At 43.2% G+C, this 18293-nt stretch overlaps 1 protein-coding gene across 2 annotated transcripts in view; it reads right to left on the reverse strand.

Moving 5' to 3' along the window:
- The window catches only part of SNTB2 (syntrophin beta 2), a 102485-nt gene extending 86085 nt beyond the window's left edge, over window positions 1–16400 (reverse strand). For both annotated transcript variants that reach the window (XR_002176458.3, XM_019935606.3), the window contains exon 1: window positions 15638–16400. Coding sequence is in view for 1 of the 2 variants with exons in the window: in XM_019935606.3 (XP_019791165.1) it covers window positions 15638–16217 (580 nt within the window). In the remaining variant the exon portion in view is untranslated. The remainder of the gene's footprint in view (window positions 1–15637) is intronic.
- Between the last annotated feature and the right edge of the window lie 1893 nt (window positions 16401–18293).

Consider the following 18293-nt stretch of genomic DNA (forward strand, 5'->3'; position numbering starts at 1 on the left):
CTGAGCCTGCGCGTCCGGAGCCTGTGCTCCGCAACGGGAGAGGCCACAAGAGTGAGAGGCCCGCATACCACAAAAAAAAATAAAACACCTCTGTGGTGAGCAGTGACTTCTAGAAATTCACTTTAGTCTTTTTTTTGTTGTTTTTCTGCAGAATTTATATTGCCCAGAGTCAGCTTAATTTTTTCAATTACTTTTACTTTATGTTCACTGTAAAAATAAATGCAGTTATGGAATTCCTCGGCGGTCCAGTGGTTAGGATTAGGACTCTGTGCTTTCACTGCCCACTGGGGCCTGGGCTCAATCCCTGTTTGGGGAACTAAGATCCCACAAGCCGCATGGTGTGGCCAAAAATAAGTAAATAAATCAAAATAAAGCAGTTTTATTCTAGAACGTAATCAATAATCTTTGAAGAAACTAATACAGAACATTTATCCTTAGTTTGGCTAGAATAATTACAAAAGAAAAATTGATTTTTGCATTACAAAGCAGTGAGCAGATAACGAATAAAAATGTTATAAGAATATCTAAGAAGTTGGTTTTATCATTTTTACTAATACATTAAAATTATTAAAAAGTCAGTGTTTCGGAGTCTTGAAAATCAGCTATTTCATTCAATGTGTTTGCTAGAGTTTGATCACCTGCTTGTTCCCATCTTCGTCCTCTGGATATGCCATTCCCCTCACATAGAATACCTCCATCCTCCAGACCTCCCACGCCCATTCCGTGGCCTGCCCTTCTCTCACCTGAAACACATTCCTAACATTCGTCACTCCGGCACCGCAAGTTCTCTCAGCATTTGTCTTTCACTTGTATGACATGTATGAAACAATTTGGATTAATTTATGTGCAGTTTATTAGCATTCATAAAGCCATTTGGGGTGCTTCTTAAAAGTATGGTTGTTGGGCTCGTGTTTTCTTTCCATTTCTCCCAGAGTGCCTAGCAGAATGTGGGTATTCAATGAGTTGAATAATCACATACAGCTATCTATTTGTGCCCAGCATGGAAAATCAGAGACAAAGACTGGGAGACAATAACAATAACCTTCAGACAGATGCAACAACACAAAATCCAGAGCACGATTTCTTGCACATTAAGCCAGTCATAGTGGTCTTTAGACTTGCTAGCTTCTTAACCTAAACTGATCCATTGGAGAAGCAATCTATTATAATGGTAAATAACAGGAGCTGTAGAGTCTGATAAATCTCAGTAACTACTGTGCCTCTGCCACCCAAGTGCTGTGACCTTGGGCAAATTATTTAATCTCTACAGGCCCCAATTTCTTCATATTTAAGATGGGCATAATGATACCTGCCTCACAGGGCTGTTAAAAGAAATTGTGACAATGCATGTAAAGAGCTTAGCAGAGTAAAGCTCTCAGTAATGTCATTTATTTCTATTGTTTTTAACTTTTAAAACTTTACAGTTTAGCTACAAAAATATTTCAAGCACTATGGCTTCAATGTCTGCATTATTAAGAGTGGACATAAGTTTGCTTAGCAACCACTCCATTCCACATTTCATAGTTTGGTGATGCTGCCAATCTCAATACACTAAGGATGGGTACATGATGCAGGCCTAGATCATAGTCTCCATCATCTTGGAAATAGTGATACGTCCAAAGGGTAGACAAAGCAGAGTTAATCAGAGTCCTTCCCAGAGACTGAAGGTGCTAGAAAAAAACTTTCCTTTTTTAACAGGGGTTATTAAGTTAGGGCAATATATTCCTAGAACTGCCGGCGCCATCTTAGCTGACTACACAGAATTAGATTCTCCACAGCAGATGTTGCAGCCAAGATAATTTGAGCCTTTGGATCCCTCTGGACCTAAACCTAGATCCACCCCCAGGTCTTAGGAGTTATATGAGGCAATACTTTCCAATTCTGCTCAGTTTGGTTTGGGTTTCTGCAACCAAAATAATTCTTACTAAGAAAACTGTGTATGTCTATTTTGATAGACGAAGATTTTTCTCCATCCCAATCTATCTCTAACTTCAGGGCCTGTCATAAGCTCTATATAGTTTTTTTGTCTAGTTATAAAATGATAATCATAATGCAACCTTGAGAAGTTGCCTGAAATGTATACAAAAGTGATGTTCAAAATACCACTAAAAGAAATGCTGAGAATAACTTAATATTCACTTCAGAGTTTAAAGAGTCTTTGAAAAGCTCCACCTAGTTCACCTATACCCAAGCAAATATATTATTCTTGCTTTCCTTTTACAGCTGTCTGTAAAGTTTCTAAATCTCTCAACTAATATGGTAGTTTCTTGTTTAATCTCTAATACCATCTTCTGATGTTTTTGGAACATTGTAGTGGATGTCTGTTGTTTATGCCTGCCTACCATCCATTCCACCTTCTTTTGGTAACATCACCTTGATTATCTTTTGAGAAACCACCACTTTCAGTCCACGTGGAGCCGGGGGAGTTGCCCTATTCCCTGGCTCCAAGGTGAATACGTGACTTAGGCCTGGCCAATCGGAACGTCCCATACCTCTTGCCACATGCTTGAACGTGTATGACAGAGGTCCAATATTTCTGGCAAAATGATTGGGAAACAGATATTACAAGAACCTCAGTTCTCTTCAAAATTAATTTATGGATTTAATACAATTTAAGTCAAAATCCCAAAGGAGTTTTTTAAAGAATGATAAAATCATTCCAAAATTTATCTGGACAAATAAGTAACTATACCAGCCTGCAATTGTTTATTGTTATTTTTCAAATTCTTCTTGACTGGTGTAGTCCACTTGAATTATCAATTATTAAATGTTAAAGTTACAACATACAGTGTGGTTACGAAACACTCAAACAGAAAATCTAGAATCAGACTGCAGAATATAAAAAATTAAATATGTACAAAATGGTGCAATTAAAATCAGAGAGGAAAGGACAGGTCATTCCTATGGTGGCAGATACGTAGCATATTGTACCTCACCCTGGCACACTCATTGCAGACATCACTAATTAAGCATAGCCTTTCCTGCTGAACCCAGATATCACTTCGGAATCTTTCTCCACATGGCACTCCAGGCAGCCCCACCAATCTATCTGACAGTGCATCCAAGAGGATTATTTGACAAATGCTGAGATAATCAGCTATTTGGGAAAGTATATAAAGTTAAATCTCTTGCATACCTATGTTAAAATAAACTCCACGTAAAGACTTAAATATAAAAAATGAAACCATAAAAGGACTAGAGCAAAGCTACTGCAAAAGAACATTCTCAGAGAGAAACAGAGAAACTCTAAGATGAGGAGACGTGAGCAAGAGTGGAAAGCAGAGTGTCAGCACTGCCTGGGTTCGTGACATTTCTGAGGCCTGGCTGCTCAGCTTTTTCTGGAGTCCTGAGACCTGTCGGTATCTTTACAATACCTCCATCCTTTTATTTGAACTAGCCTGAATCGGTTTCTGTGCTTTGAAACCAACAGAGCCTTGAATAAGGCACATGCATTTCTTTTAAAAAAATTTATTAGTTATCAACTGATTTTACTAAAAATAAATAAATAAATCTTTAATTTGTCTGAGTCTCTTTAAATGAAATATCAAAGCTTCCCATTTTCCAAATGTGAGGTGTAGTATTTTATATACATGACAGATTAATTAAACTGAAAGATAAGGATTTAACTTTCTCATGTCTCTATCCCATCAAGTTTCCTTTCATAAAGCATTCTAAAAAACTTGCAGGGGCTTCCCTGCTGGCACAGTGGTTAAGAATTCGCCTGCCAATGCAGGGGACACGGGTTCAATCCCTGGCCCAGGAAGATCCTACATGCTGCGGAGCAACTAAGCCAGTGTGCCACAACTACTAAGCCTGCACTGTAGAGCCCGCGAGCCACAACTACTGAGCCCATGTGCCACAACTGCTGAAGTCCGCGCACCTAGAGCCTGTACTCCACAGCAAGAGAAGCCACTGCAGTGAGAAGCCCTCGCACTGCAAGGAAGAGTAGTCCCCGCTCACCACAACCAGAGAAAAGCCCACGCGCAGCAATGAAGACACAACGCAGCCAAAAATAAAATAAATAAAAATAAATAAATTTATAAAAAAAACTTGCAAAATTAAAAACAAGAGGGTAAAAGGTGGTAGAAAGAAAGAATGTTGCAGAAAAGCCAAAGTAATTTTTTTTAAAAGCTGCACTTTGGGAATTCCCTGGCAGTCCAGTGGTTAGGACTCTGCACTGTCACTCACAGGCTGGGTTCAATCCCTAGTCTGGGGAACTAAGATCCCACAAGCCGGGTGCAGCTGGGGAAAAAAAAAAAGGCTACACTTCACATATTCTTAACTAGTTATATGTCAAAACATTCTAGCAATGTCTTGGGAGCCGGATCATAGAAACCAAAACAAATTTGAGTTTTATAACTCTTTACTCTTCCTAAAAGGTCAATCTACGGATACCATAATCACTGGCGCTTTGTTTACATACAAAATTATTTCACAAGTTTTGTTTTTACACTGAAATCAAGCACAAATTTTATGAAGGACTCAAGTGTATATTCCTTAGAATGGCAGTTAGTAACTAAATCAACTGTATTTCTCCAGACACAAAATATTAAACTCACCTGAATATACCATCATTTCTGTAGAAGAAGCCAAGAACTCCTTTCACTAACCTAGGGAAAAAACCCTTTAAAGGAAGAATATGCTCTCATGCTGTGTGACTATGTAGTGTTTATAAACTAAAATTTTTCTTCTCAATCCCCATAGCCAGCTGACACTGCCTAAGTGCTTTATAACAAAGCTAAGTGCTTCTGCTGTCCCTGGAGAGAAATCTCAGGGTTAATTCACTATATCCAACCTGCCCCCACATCCTGTCATTTCTTCCTTTGAAACAGTGGCTCTCAATTTTCCACTCCAACATCTCTGAGGCATCAAATGCCCATGCTAGTAACAGAGGCCAGAGATTCTCTACAAGTATGCAATCTTTGGGTGCCCCAGGCAGTCAGAAGGAGGCTGTCTGGGTAGGAAATGGTCCCCAGTGGATCTGCTGTCCCCTGGCAAGAAATCACCTGCTTTAAACTGTTTCTTGAATTGAATCTTCCTCTCTATTCTCAGGGCCACCACCATCACCCCCTTCAATGGTTATCACCTCTGCTTTGGATTGCTTTTCACTACAACAGCTGTAGTTTTTCCTACATTTGCTCTTTCCTCTTTGCATTACATCAAGCGCACCCACTGCTGCCAACACAAAATTCTGTTCCCATCATGTCACTTCCTGGCTCAAGAATGGATTGCATCAGTTCCCCATCCCTTCTATCTCTCCAACCTCTCCCTTTCTCAGCCAGCCTTTTCTCCTTGCTGTATAAATATGTCCTAATTCTTTCCCTTAAAACAAAACAAAATAAAAAACAAACAACTACGAAAGTAAAATCCTTCTTGGATACTTTATTCAACTCTAGTTACCACCTTTCCTTCTTCTTTTGTTTTTCTGAGAAACTTTAAAAAAGTAAGGTCTACTCACTGCTCTCTGCTCTTGTCACTCTAATGAAACTGCTCTTAACAGAACTCTAACAATCTTGTTCTCTAATCACCAAACCCAACGGACTTCTTTTTCCTCTTGACTTCTCCAGCATCTGAAGATGTTGATCACCCCCGTCTTTGTGAAACTCTTGCCTCCCTGACTTCCACTCCCTGGACCATTTCTTTCCAGATTTCTCTTCCTCCACTATCATTTTAAATGTAGGGGTTCTGCAGGCTTCCATCCTGTTCCTACTTCTCTTTTTTTTTTTCTTTTTTGCTGTACGCGGGCCTCTCACTGTCGCGGCCTCTCCCACTGCGGAGCACAGGCTCCGGACGCGCAGGCCCAGCAGCCATGGCCCACGGGCCCAGCCGCTCCGCGGATCCTCCCGGACTGGGGCACGAACCCGCGTCCCCCGCATCGGCAGGCGGACTCTCAACCACTGCACCACCAGGGAAGCCCCCTACTTTTCTTTTTAATTTGCACTCTGTTAATGATTACATTGACACTTATGGCATTAATCACCACTTCTACCCTAACATCTCATAAATCTTCAACTCATTTCTGACATTTCTCTTGACTACAGACCTGTACCAGCCTTTTGCACCAGGTTGTCACACAGGTGACTCAAATTCAACATGTCCAAACCAAACTTCTTCTCTTCACCCAAAAAACTAGTTCCTCCCCCATTTGTTTTGGTTTCATAGATATCCACTTTCCCAAGCCAAACATCTAGGAGTTATCCTCCCTCTCTTTTCCTCTCCCCTTAGGTCCCCAAACTGATCATTTAGACCTGTTGTTTCTATCTCCTTAATATCTTTCAGCTTCATACTGTCCTATCCAGTCTCACTATCCTAATGGTGTCGCAACAGCCTCCTAACTGCTTTCCCTTACCTCATGTCTTGAGCTCCTACACTCCCTATCTGCCACTCTTCCTAAGAGATTGCTTCTTTGTTTAAAGCACTGCTCATTTAAAGCATTTTAAAACCTGGGTGGCTTGCCAGGCCTAAAACTTTTTTTTTTTAAGTGTAGTTTTTTAAATTAATTAATCTATTTTTGGCTATGTTGGGTCTTTGTTGCTGCGTGCAGGCTTTGTCTAGTTGCGGTGAGCGGGGGCTACTCTTTGTTGAGGTGCGCGGGCTTCTCATTGCAGTGGCTTCTCTTGTTGTGGAGCACAGGCTCTAGGTGTGCGGCTTCAGTAGTTGTGGCGCACGGGCTTAGCTGCTCCGCAGCATGTGGGATCTTCCCAGACCACGGATTGAGTCCATGTCCCCTGCATTGGCAGGCAGATTCTTAACCACTGCACAACCAGGGAAGTCCCTAAAACTTTTGGTAGTACACACTCATCAGTAAACATGTGAGTCTACACGCTCATCCCACGAATATTCATTAATGCATACAAATTATAGAATATATACAAAATGTAAACATCAAGAACGGGGGCTTCCCTGGTGGCCCAGTAGTTGAGAGTCCACCTGCCGATGCAGGGGACACGGGTTCGTGCCCCGGTCCAGGAAGATCCCACATGCCATAGAGCGGCTGGACCCGTGAGCCATGGCCGCTGAGCCTGCGCGTCCGGAGCCTGTTTTGCGCAACGGGAGAGGCCACAACAGTGAGAGGCCTGCGTACCGCAGGGAAAAAAAAAAAAAAAAAAGAATGAATGAGATGAAGATAAAATACACTAAATATATCCCTGATGAAGTCATACTATCTTAGCTACTGTATGATTCAAAGTACAATACAGTCTCATATAGTTCATTATTCATGATAATGTATTAATCCATATTTCAAATAGTCTTCTTGACAATTTCATTTTTTAGGCTGACTTCTTGACAGGCTTACCTTGAAACGTGACAAAGAGCTCCTACTAGGAGAAATGTAAACCCTACATTTTTATTATTTATAGTGTTAGAATTATCTTCAATCAACGGTTTCTCTGTGCAAATCTTTAATCTCATTTTGTGAAGATTAATTTAGTTAAAAGCAGATAATATATTATAAATCCACTCAACCAGGCTCAAGTAAACTGCAATAAGTTGCAATATGATAATAGCAGACAAATTAATAAGGTCACCACATTCAATTCCTGTGCTTTGTGAAGCTCTTTCACTCTTCCCTCGAGACATCACCTTGTGTATCGAGTGTGTAATGTCACTGTCTTATAAGACTGAGGAAGAGAACCAGGGTTACTTATATAATATTAATAAAACTCAAGTTCTTCCTTTTTTAGGTTGAAAATATAAACCCCACTAGTGACCACTGGTTGGCACTGCACACAAGGCCCTTGATGATCTGGCCTCTGCCCACCTTTCCAGTCTGCTCTCCAGCTACACACTTCCTGCATCTTCCCACGCTTCACCTCTCTCAACACATCAGCTACTCATCACTTTCTTACCTCTGACATGCTGTCTCCTTTGCACTGCTACCTCTGCTTCCGGGGCATCATCTTCTCATCTCTTTGAAAGCACTATCACAGCCGGCTATAACTGTTTCCCTACTAGCCTAAAGGGCAGGGATTACTCCCAATTTTGAATTCCCAGCATCTACCACAACACCTCATTTGCAGTAGGTACTTAAGGTTGACTGATAGAATGAAAAAGGTCCAAATTCCTCTGGCCTGCTTTCAAGGCCTTGCATAATCTGGCTCCAATTTATCTACCCAGCTTAATTTTCTTCCCCCAAGTCCATTCCTGTTCTCCTTACTTCCTATCGTAGGTCATGCTCATTTTGGCTTTTGCTCAATTTACCTCCTCAACTTGGACTACCTTCCATCTACAGAGAAGCAACTTGTCCTTTAAGCCTCAGACAAAACTATCCCTTCCCCAATGAAGTCACACTTGACTCTTCCATCCCCCAACTGATCACCTCTTCAGAGAACTCTTGAAGAGTGAGTACTACACATTTCAGCAATTACTCTCTATGTGGTGGTTTTCCCTCCCCAATTTCAGTCTAAGTTCTTTGATGCCAGGGACCACCTTCAACTTCTTTTGCACACTGATCTCTCACAACACACTGCAACATGATGATGCATAGGAGATGCTAGAAGTTCTGAATGACTGGTTGTAGATATCATGGTACAAGGGAGACAGCAGTGAACAGGGTTTCAGTCTGAGTTCCACCACTGATTACTTAGGTGACCTTAAACATGCCACTTAACCTCTTTGGTCATTAATTCCTCATCTGGAAGATGAGACTTCACAATTTTTTTAATTCCAGGTAAGATTTTTCCTCTTGCCCAAAGGAAAAAACATTTTCCCCCTAAAAATCAATAGAAATTCTGAGACCTTCGGTAACTCACTTAACATTAATGAGCATCATTTGTTGTTCAGCTGGGTAGGAGAGTATGCTAGCTTAGCCAAGGACAGTGACTGGATCCTTGAATGACTCAGTCTGCTCAGCACAGCAGAACACTGTTCCATAGCCACAGGCTGCACCTCATCCCTTAGGTACAAAGATAAACATTTGATCACAAAGTAAAGTAATCTTTATCCCGTAAGGACTACATAGCAGGGAATACATCAGTTGAAGTTACTGAGTCATCAATTGAGATCTAAATTAAAGCCTGGTTATGGTTTCTAAAAATGCTCTTAGAATTTTCGTAACCACTCTGTATTAGAACCAATAAATTTCTCATATTTTTCTAATAATTTAGAGGGCATATTTTAGCAAGAAGGGGACTCTATAAGAAATAATCTGGTTACAAAGACATGGTTTCTCATATAAACATGTCTAATCATTCAAGTGAAATACAAAGAGGCTAGTTAAAAAGAAAAAACAGAGAAACACAAAACGTCCTAACAGTTTAGTGGTTATTTAAGAGATAGACTGATGAATATACATGGCAAAGTCTCAAAGAAAATGTAAAATGTTTTCTCTAGGAGACTCTCAACTTTTCCAACATACGGTGAAGAAAGTGGCAGTGTAGGAACCCAATCTAGCTTCTTCAAATGAGCAGCCTAATAACGTCAGCAGTATTCGTTACACGTCCCCTAACATACACAAAGAGCAAGTCATATTATATAAGACACTCAAAATCTCAACCTATTCTAGATAAAAAAATTACTTTCAACTCTGAAATTAAATTTCATGTCAGATAACTTCCTCTATACACCTAACCATTTTCTTTTCAATAGATTTGATAACAATACTTTTAGAATCATATTTACACAATAAAAGATGATTTTCCAACAATATTCCAATGAGAATTGCTTCAAAAATTTATTGATCTTTTCTCAAATATCAAACCTTAAGCTGGGGACTTCCCTGGTGGTCCAGTAGTTAAGACTCCCCACTCCTAATACAGGGGGCCTGGGTTCGATCCCTGGTCAGGGAACTAGATCCCACATGCCACACTGAGAGCCCGCATGCCCAGACACTATAAATATCTTAGAGGAAAATATAGGCAGAACATTCTATGACATAAATCACAGCAAGATCCTTTTTGACCCACCTCCTAGAGTAATGGAAATAAAAACAAAAATAAATAAATGGGACCTGATGAAACTTAAAAGCTTTTGCACAGCAAAGGAAACTATAAACAAGACGAAAAGACAACTCTCAGAATAGGAGAAAATATTTGCAAACGAAGTAATTAAGAAAGGATTAATCTCCAAAATATACAAGCAGCTCATGCAGCTCAATATCAAAAAAACAAACAACCCAATCCAAAAGTGGGTGGAAGACCTAAACAGACATTTCTCCAAAGAAGATATACAGATTGCCAACAAACACATGAAAGGATGCTCAACATCACTAATCATTAGAGAAATGCAAATCAAAACCACGATGAGGTATCACCTCACACGGTCAGACTGGCCATCAACAAAAAGTCTACAAACAACAAGTGCTGTAGAGGGTGTGGAGAAAAGGGAACCCTCTTGCACTGTTGGTGGGAATGTAAATTGATACAGCCACTATGGAGAACAGTATGGAGGTTCCTTAAAAAACTAAAAATAGAACTACCATATGACCCAGCAATCCCACTACTGGGCATATACCCTGAGAAAACCATAATTCAAAGAGAGACATGTACCACAATGTTCACTGCAGCACTATTTACAATAGCCAGGTCATGGAAGCAACCTAAATGTCCATCGACAGATGAATGGCTAAAGAAGATGTGGCACATATATACAATGGAATATATTATTCAGCCATAAAAAGAAAGGAAATTGAGTTATTTGTAGTGAGGTGGATGGACCTAGAGTCTGTCATACAGAATGAAGTAAGTCAGAAAGAGAAAAACAAATAACCGTATACTAACACATATATATGGAATCTAAAAAAAAAAAAACAAAAGGTTCTGATGAACCTAGGGGCAGGACAGGAATAAAGACACAGACGTAGAGAATGGACATGAGGACACAGATTGGGGTGGGCAGGGGGGAGCTGGGACGAAGTGAGAGAGTAGCATTGACATATATACACTACCAAATGTAAAATAGATAGCTTGTGGGAAGCAGCTGCACAGCAGAGGGAGATCACCTCGGTACTTTGTGACCATCTAGAGAGGCAGGATAGGGAGGGTGGGAGGTAGATGCAAGAGGGAGGGGATATGGGGATACATGGATACATATAGCTGATTCACTTTGTTATACAGGAGGAACTAACAAAACATTGTAAAGCAATTATACTCCAATAATGACATTAAAAAAAAAAGAAAATGAGATCCAATAAAATATGTATACACATTAGAAAAAAAAAAGAGCCCGCATGCTGCAACTAAAAAGCTCCTGGGGCTTCCCTGGTGGCACAGTGGTTGAGAGTCCGCCTGCCGATGCAGGGGACACGGGTTCGTGCCCTGGTCCGGGAAGATCCCACATGCTGCGGATTGGCTAGCCCGTGAGCCATGGCTGCTGAGCCTGCGCGTCCTGAGCCTGTGCTCCGCAACAGGAGAGGCCACAACAGTGAGAGGCCCGCGTACTGCAAAAAAAAAAAAAAAAAAAAAAAAAAGATCCTGAATGCCACAGTGAAGATGTCACACGCAGCAACTTAAGAACTGGCACCGCCAAATAAATAAATTAAAACAACAACAACTTAAGCTGGACACGATGCTCTTTCCTAACCTCTTCTGGAACACTTTTTGATGTGTAGTCTAATTCAAATATAAATTCTAGAAGCTTTCTGGATAGACCCCATTTCCAGCACACAGGATACAGTAAATTCAACATACACTATGATAGAAGAGTAGTCACCCCTTCATGCTGAGAATCTGTGAATTTCAGCATATCTTAATATCAGTGCTAAGAGACATTAGTCAAAACTACTAGCACACGTTTATTAGCAAGTTTTAAGGTTCTGAACAGCAAGTGTGAAGGAATAGGAAAAATCAGAGGGATGAAAAACTAAATGCAAAACTTAAGGATAAAAAAGTTGACCTATACAAGAGATGACAGGAAAACAAGATTAGAAAAAGGTGTTTGCATGCAAGTGCAAACTCATTCTTGAAGTGTTCACCTAAAACAACTTATTCTTACCATGTATGTCTTTTCAGGTAAAATGGAGCCTTGGATTTTAACAACTTGTTATCCTGGCTATTCTGAGAGTGCCTGTTAACTTACAGCATACCTTCATGACCTAGTCCTACTTTCCTCATTCAGACTTTGTTTTCATTATTGTTGTTTACTGCTGTATTCCCAGTCCCCAAAAAGGCTCCCAGCACATAAACTGTCAAATGAATAACAACCCTGTAAGGAGGTATTATTACTATGCTGGTTTTACAGATGAGGAAACTAAGGTGGAGCAAGGGTGAGTAACCTGCCTAGGGGTTACAAACCACTAGCCAGAAATATATCCAGGTCTAGCTGACCACAAAGTCCTCATTCGTCCTCTACCCTCACTGGGCAAAATGACTTCTTCCTGTCTCTCACTTGTGTCTTTACTGGTGGCAGCTTTCTCCTTAGGGGAAGGCTCAATTCAAACTTCAACTTTTCCATCAGCCTTTTCCTGGGCATCCTCAACCTCTGATGCCCACGACAGTCTTCCATAGATCTCTCCTCCCTCTGTGCTGCGCCCTCTCCAGAGTTCTACTCTCACATCGCTTTTAACCCTTTGCTGTACTATTTCTTAACTCTCTCTTATCTCAACTCCAAACTTCTTGAGGGCAGGAATCAGATACCATCTTCAAGCGCCTCTGGCACGTGGCAGAGTTGAATAAATGTTTCATGTATGAATGAATAATCCCTACAAATCCATGAGATAAAAGAAAAACCCTTAGCTCACTCAGTTCCCTAACCACAGGCAACCAGAGACTAGTTTTCCTTTGCTTGGGGGTGGTAAGGGCATGCCTGAAATTCCCTGCCCACACCACAAAAGAGCATCACTGTGCTAATGTTAAGGTAGTTTTTCAAGTTTTGAGACATCTAATGGAAGGACCATACAGTTCCAAAACTTTAAGGGCTAATCATAAAAGTCCATCTTTTAAAAGTAGGCTTTGGACTTCCTTGGTGGCGCAGTGGTTAAGAATCCGCCTGCCAAGGCAGGGGACACGGGTTCGAGCCCTGGTCGGGGAAGATCCCACATGCCACGGAGCAACTAAGCCCGTGCGCCACAACTACTGAGTTTGCGTTCTGGGCCCGTGAGCCACAACGACTGAGCCTGCGCTCTAGAGCCTGGGAGCCACAACTACTGAAGTCCGCACGCCTAGAGCTCGCGCTCCACAGTGAAGAGTAGCCCCCGCTTGCCACAACTGGAGAAAGCCTGTGCACAGCAACTAAGATCCAACGCAGCCAAAAAAAAAAAAAAAAAAAAAAAAAAGTAGCCTACCTGGGACGTGGCGCAGTAGTTAAGAATCTGCCTGCCAATGCAGGGGACACATGTTCGAGCCCCAGTCCGGGAAGATCCCACATGCCACGGAGCAACTAAGCCCGTGTGCCACAACTACTGAGCCTGTGCTTTAGAGCCCGCAAGCCACAACTACTGAAGCCCGAGCGCCTAGATCCCGTGCTCCCCAACAAGAGAAGCCACCGCAATGAGAAGCCCGTGCACAGCAATGAAGAGTAGCCCCCCCCACTTGTTGCAACAAGAGAAAGCCCACGCGCAGCAATGAAGACCCAATGCAGCCATAAATAAATAAATAATTTTTTTTTTTTTTTTAAGTGGGCTTCCTGGATGGGACACTAGCTCTCAATTTTACATGTTTGGTTCAATTAAATCACTGTTTTCAGTGATTTTACATATTCTAAGCAATTTTATTTTTATATCCCTTGGCTTGAAAGTTCAATTTCATACCTTCCCCCACACATAAGAACAAAAACTACTTGTCTTTTACAAAATGGGAAAATAAAATAGAACCTGTGTGTTAGGTAAATAGGCATTCAATAAATGTTATGCTGCCATTTGTAAACCCTCCTTCTAAAAGCACATGTGGCCTATTTTAGTCTAATGAATATTGGGAAGCATTTACTAGATGATTTTCACTTAATTGGTATGAATACCAGGTTCAAATTATATCTAAACAAAAACTGGATTTTTTTAAAAATATGGGGTAAAGAGTTGAAATGTCTGCCCACCACCACTGAGCACCACATAAATAGTACTACATTCAATATTCTGGCTCTAAGAATTTACAACCGAATTCTTAGCTAGCCTAATTTCAAAGTACACATTTATGGTAACAATTTTTTTACACACATACCACCCAGGCCATGATCTATAATTTTACTCCTTTTATTAGCACTAATTTCTGAGCAATGTCTAGCCCCACCTAAGTGAGATATAAATGAGATTTATAAATAGGATATTATAAAGGTGGGACACTGGAATTTCACAACTGGAGCACATTAAAATATTTACTTGCAAACTAACATTTTCCCAAACATTTACCAGCAGATTTAGAAAAAAGTGACAATCACTTTGCCAAGCTGGACTTCTGGCCTCTCAGTTTGATGATCGGCCTCTTCCTACCTCCACTCCCCACCCCTTCCCTTCTCTTCTTCCTCTGCTAGGAATACCCTCCTGACTCATCTCTGCCTATGTCCATCACTTCCTTGGAGACCTGGCTCAAGATTCAGCTCCTTGAAAAATTCCTCGCTGACCAATACAATTTCCACTAACTACTTCCTAACTTTGCATTCCCTTGGCATTTATATAGTTTGCACTCCGTAATCTATTAATTGTAAGTTGTTTTGCACTTTTCTATCCTTTCCCCAACTAGACACCAAATAGACACATCATCTTTTATATTCTGTTCTATATAGCCAGCAATAAATGCTTCTTGAATGACTGAAATCATCAGTGAAAGAAGGCCGATTGCTCAAAAATTTCTGAATATTACCTCCAACATGTATGAGTCCTTCAAGTAGATGAAATTTAATTTTGAGATTTAGTAAATCATAAATTTAGTAAATCCATAAATTCATCACAAATGACCCAAGTAACAGATCACATGCATACTTAAAGAATAATCCTAGCTATTCAAACATAACTTGAGGTTTAACATTTCAGGCTTCTAATAAGCTTAAAGCCTTGAGGCCTGTGAATGGTAGGAAGCTGGCACGAGTCTCCTGCAAAAGGGGCAAAACTCTAGTTGGCAGTAAATGTTCAAACACGTGAGAGTCCACTGTTAAACAAGGCTCATTAACCACACAAACTTGCTGTTTCAGCTTTCTGGCTTCAATGACGTGCTATGATCTCCTTTGGTAATTGTTGAGAGCCAATGATGGGTTAAATTCCCATAAATTAACCAGCGTTTTGGTGGTTTGCCCAAGCATACCGCTGGCACCGGTGTGGACGAATTTGTTTTTTTTTTTCTAACAGACCCGCCTGCCCTGGGGAGCCAGAGGTGAGCGAAGAAAGCGCCAACCCGGCACTTCTCAGGAGGCAAACGGAGACCTCCAGAGCTTCGTTCCGTCCCCCTCTAGTTCTTAGTGTCAGCTTATCGTGCATAGGCGGGGCTTCCAGCAAGGCTGCTTCTTACTAAATCTCAACCGAGTCTTCCTTGGGGACTGCAAGCCACACTTCGGCGGCTGCCCAACTTTTCCTGTAGGGAGCATCAGTTTTTCCATCCTCAAAGCTCCAGCAGACGGGGTTTGGGGAGAGCCGGGCTACCAGTAGAGAGGAAGGTGAGGACCCAGGGGGCGGGGGAGAGGGAAGGGTCTGGCCCAGCAAAGCGGGTAGGGTGGCAGAAACAAAGTGAGCGCCGGTCAGCCCAGGACCGCCCGCCCGCCCGCCGGCCCCGCTCACCCTCCAGCAGCACCTCCTTGCCCGCGCGCTTCAGCGCCTGCACGGCCTGGTCGTGGGTGGCCTGGCGCAGGTCGGTGCCGTTCACCGACAGGATGGCGTCTCCCAGCCGCAGCGCCCGGCTCTGGTCGGCCGCCAGTCCCGGGAAGATCTTGGAGATGAGAATCGGCATCCGGTTCTCGCGGCCGCCCTTGATGCTGATGCCCAGGCCGCCCGCCTCCTGCTTCACCACCCGCACCCGGCGCACGGGCGGTGACGCGCCCGCCTCGCCCGCCGGGCCCCGCGGCGGCGCGGGTGGGCTCGGGGGGCCCAGGCCGCGGCTCGGGCTCCCAGGCAGTGAGTCGCCCGCGCTGCCGCCGTTCGGGAGGCCGTTGAAGGCGGCCGCCGCGGGCCCGAGAGCGGGTTCAGGCTCAGCCGCCGCGGCGTCGCCCGTCAGGCTCAGGCTCTCCCCGCTCAGCTCGGCCACCACTCGGACCCAGCGCTCCCTCAGGAGCAGCTCCACCAGCCCCGCTTTGGTGGCCCGCGTCCACACCGCCATGGCCGGCCCCGCTCCCGCCGCCGCAGTCGCCGCAGCCACCCTCATTCCAGTCAGGCAGCCTCGGCGCTTCCCCCTTCCCGCCCGAGGGGGCGGGCCCGCCGACCCCCCCGCCGCCACCGAGGCGATTCATTATTCATTAGGGGCCACGCCCACCTTCCGGAGGGGCGGGGAGAGGCCGGCTGAGCCGCTTCCGGGAGGTTAAGGAGTTGACCGCAGGCCAGTGGGTTACAGTTTACCGGACGTGGGCAGCTCTAGCGAAGTGGGGCTTGGACTCACCTTCTTCCTCGTACGCCTCCGATCTCCCCACCCCCAACTCCTGACCTCTACTGTGCAATTCACCAGAGCTGCCTGGGCACGGAAAGCAAAATCAGCTTCGAGAGGCACTTTGCAATCCTGCAAGACCGAGTTGCATGTTCACGTGCATTGACTGGTTCGTTATGTATTTACAGGATGCTCCGCAGTGTGCTCCCTTTGAGGCCTGGAGAGGAGCTGGATAAAACGTGCCACAGCTCAGAGCTGGCGGTCTAGTGGGGGAGGAAAATGGAGAACCAACCAACCTGATGTGATATTATGTGGTTAAGTGACATGTAGAAAACACCCTGGGAGCAGAGTAGAAGAAACATTTAGTTGGGCCTGGGGACAGCTTCACAGAGGTGACAGTGGAAGCTCAACAGTCCACCTAGGCAATAGGTCCAGAGGCATGAATCCAAGCATTTGTCACTCTGCTTTGTAATCCCGTTTACTTGCCAGTAATGCCAGAGGAGACCATATCTTCTTTAGCCCTGCTGCCACAATAGGTAGGCCTCAAAGATATTTGTCAAATGAGTTACTCAGGAAGATGCCAGAATTCCAATGTGAACAGAGTACAGGGTCAGTGGAGATGGCAGAATATGAGTGTAAAAAGCCTCATATAACCAAATACTGGAGTGTTTGGACTTGAATTTGTAGATCTGACTTTCTCACCCTGGAGGCCTTGGCCTTATGTTGGAGCAAGTGCATATGAGCCTCCCCAGAAACTGCACACTGCAGGGCCTGCAGCAGCTTTTATACAAAGACATGGGTGATACAATCCACCTGGTTCTTCCAGTTTCATGGGCTTGAAGAGCTGAGGAAACTGAGGCCCAGAAAGCCAAAGACTCTGGCTGGAAGCCTCAGTGGAGAAACAGAGACAACTCAAGTCTCCCATCCTCCTGGTCCAGGGCTTTTAAAAACAAACAAAAAAAAAAACATACCCCAGACCTCAAAGATGAGGGTCCAGAAATCACGCTGCTGAGAGAGATCTCAAAAACGTGAAGTCAATGAGCCCTCTTTCCTTTTTTTTTTTTGGAAAGAAAAGCAAAATCCCCATATTTTCATTTGTGTATGTGTGTGGGGGGGGGATGCCAGCAGAGGTAGAAAGTACCGGTTCCTGTAAAAGGGGCTATATACCTGCTTGCTCATGAAGTACATGTTGAAGCTTGTAAGCCATGTCCATGCACCACTCTGAATGCACATTCATGTGTGGGCGGAAACTTTCAAAGAGCCTCCTATACCAGGAGTTAAAACAATAAAAATAGAGACTGGAAATCACCCAGAGCCCAAATGAAGAAAGAATTCAAAATGAGAAAAGTATCTTACCCAAAAAAATCATTACAGCAGAATCCTCTTTGCAATTAGCGGAGCAGAATTTTCCAAGCTGCAAGTGTCAGCAGAAGCTCAACCCTCCAGCCCTCTCCTAAATCAATTGCAGTTAGGCCAGATCGCTGTTCCGGCAGGTCCCAATGTGCTGAAGTGCACCTGCAGTCACAGACATTTCTGGCTTTGCTCCAGCTGAGGCGCGAACCCCCAGATGCCTGAGTTATGTGAAATTTCTGCTTATTAGAGAGCACCTGGCAGCTGACTCCTTAGAGTATGAGCACAATTTTGAAACTTTTACATACGTAATTTCCCAGAGGTTGGGCACTTGAGGACACCTTTATTAGCAAAAGGGAAGTGCTGGAAATTCTTTCCAAAAGTGTCAAGACCTTTTGGTCAGTAGAATTGAAGGAAGTCAGCGATCTTCCAAATAAATAGTGAGGACACTTACATAAGGTAGTAATTTAATCCCGGGAAGAGGAAAGGTAATAGAGATTGATATTGGGA

The sequence above is a fragment of the Tursiops truncatus genome, chromosome 19, assembly GCF_011762595.2.
Source record: "Tursiops truncatus isolate mTurTru1 chromosome 19, mTurTru1.mat.Y, whole genome shotgun sequence".
Classification (NCBI taxonomy): domain Eukaryota; kingdom Metazoa; phylum Chordata; class Mammalia; order Artiodactyla; family Delphinidae; genus Tursiops; species Tursiops truncatus.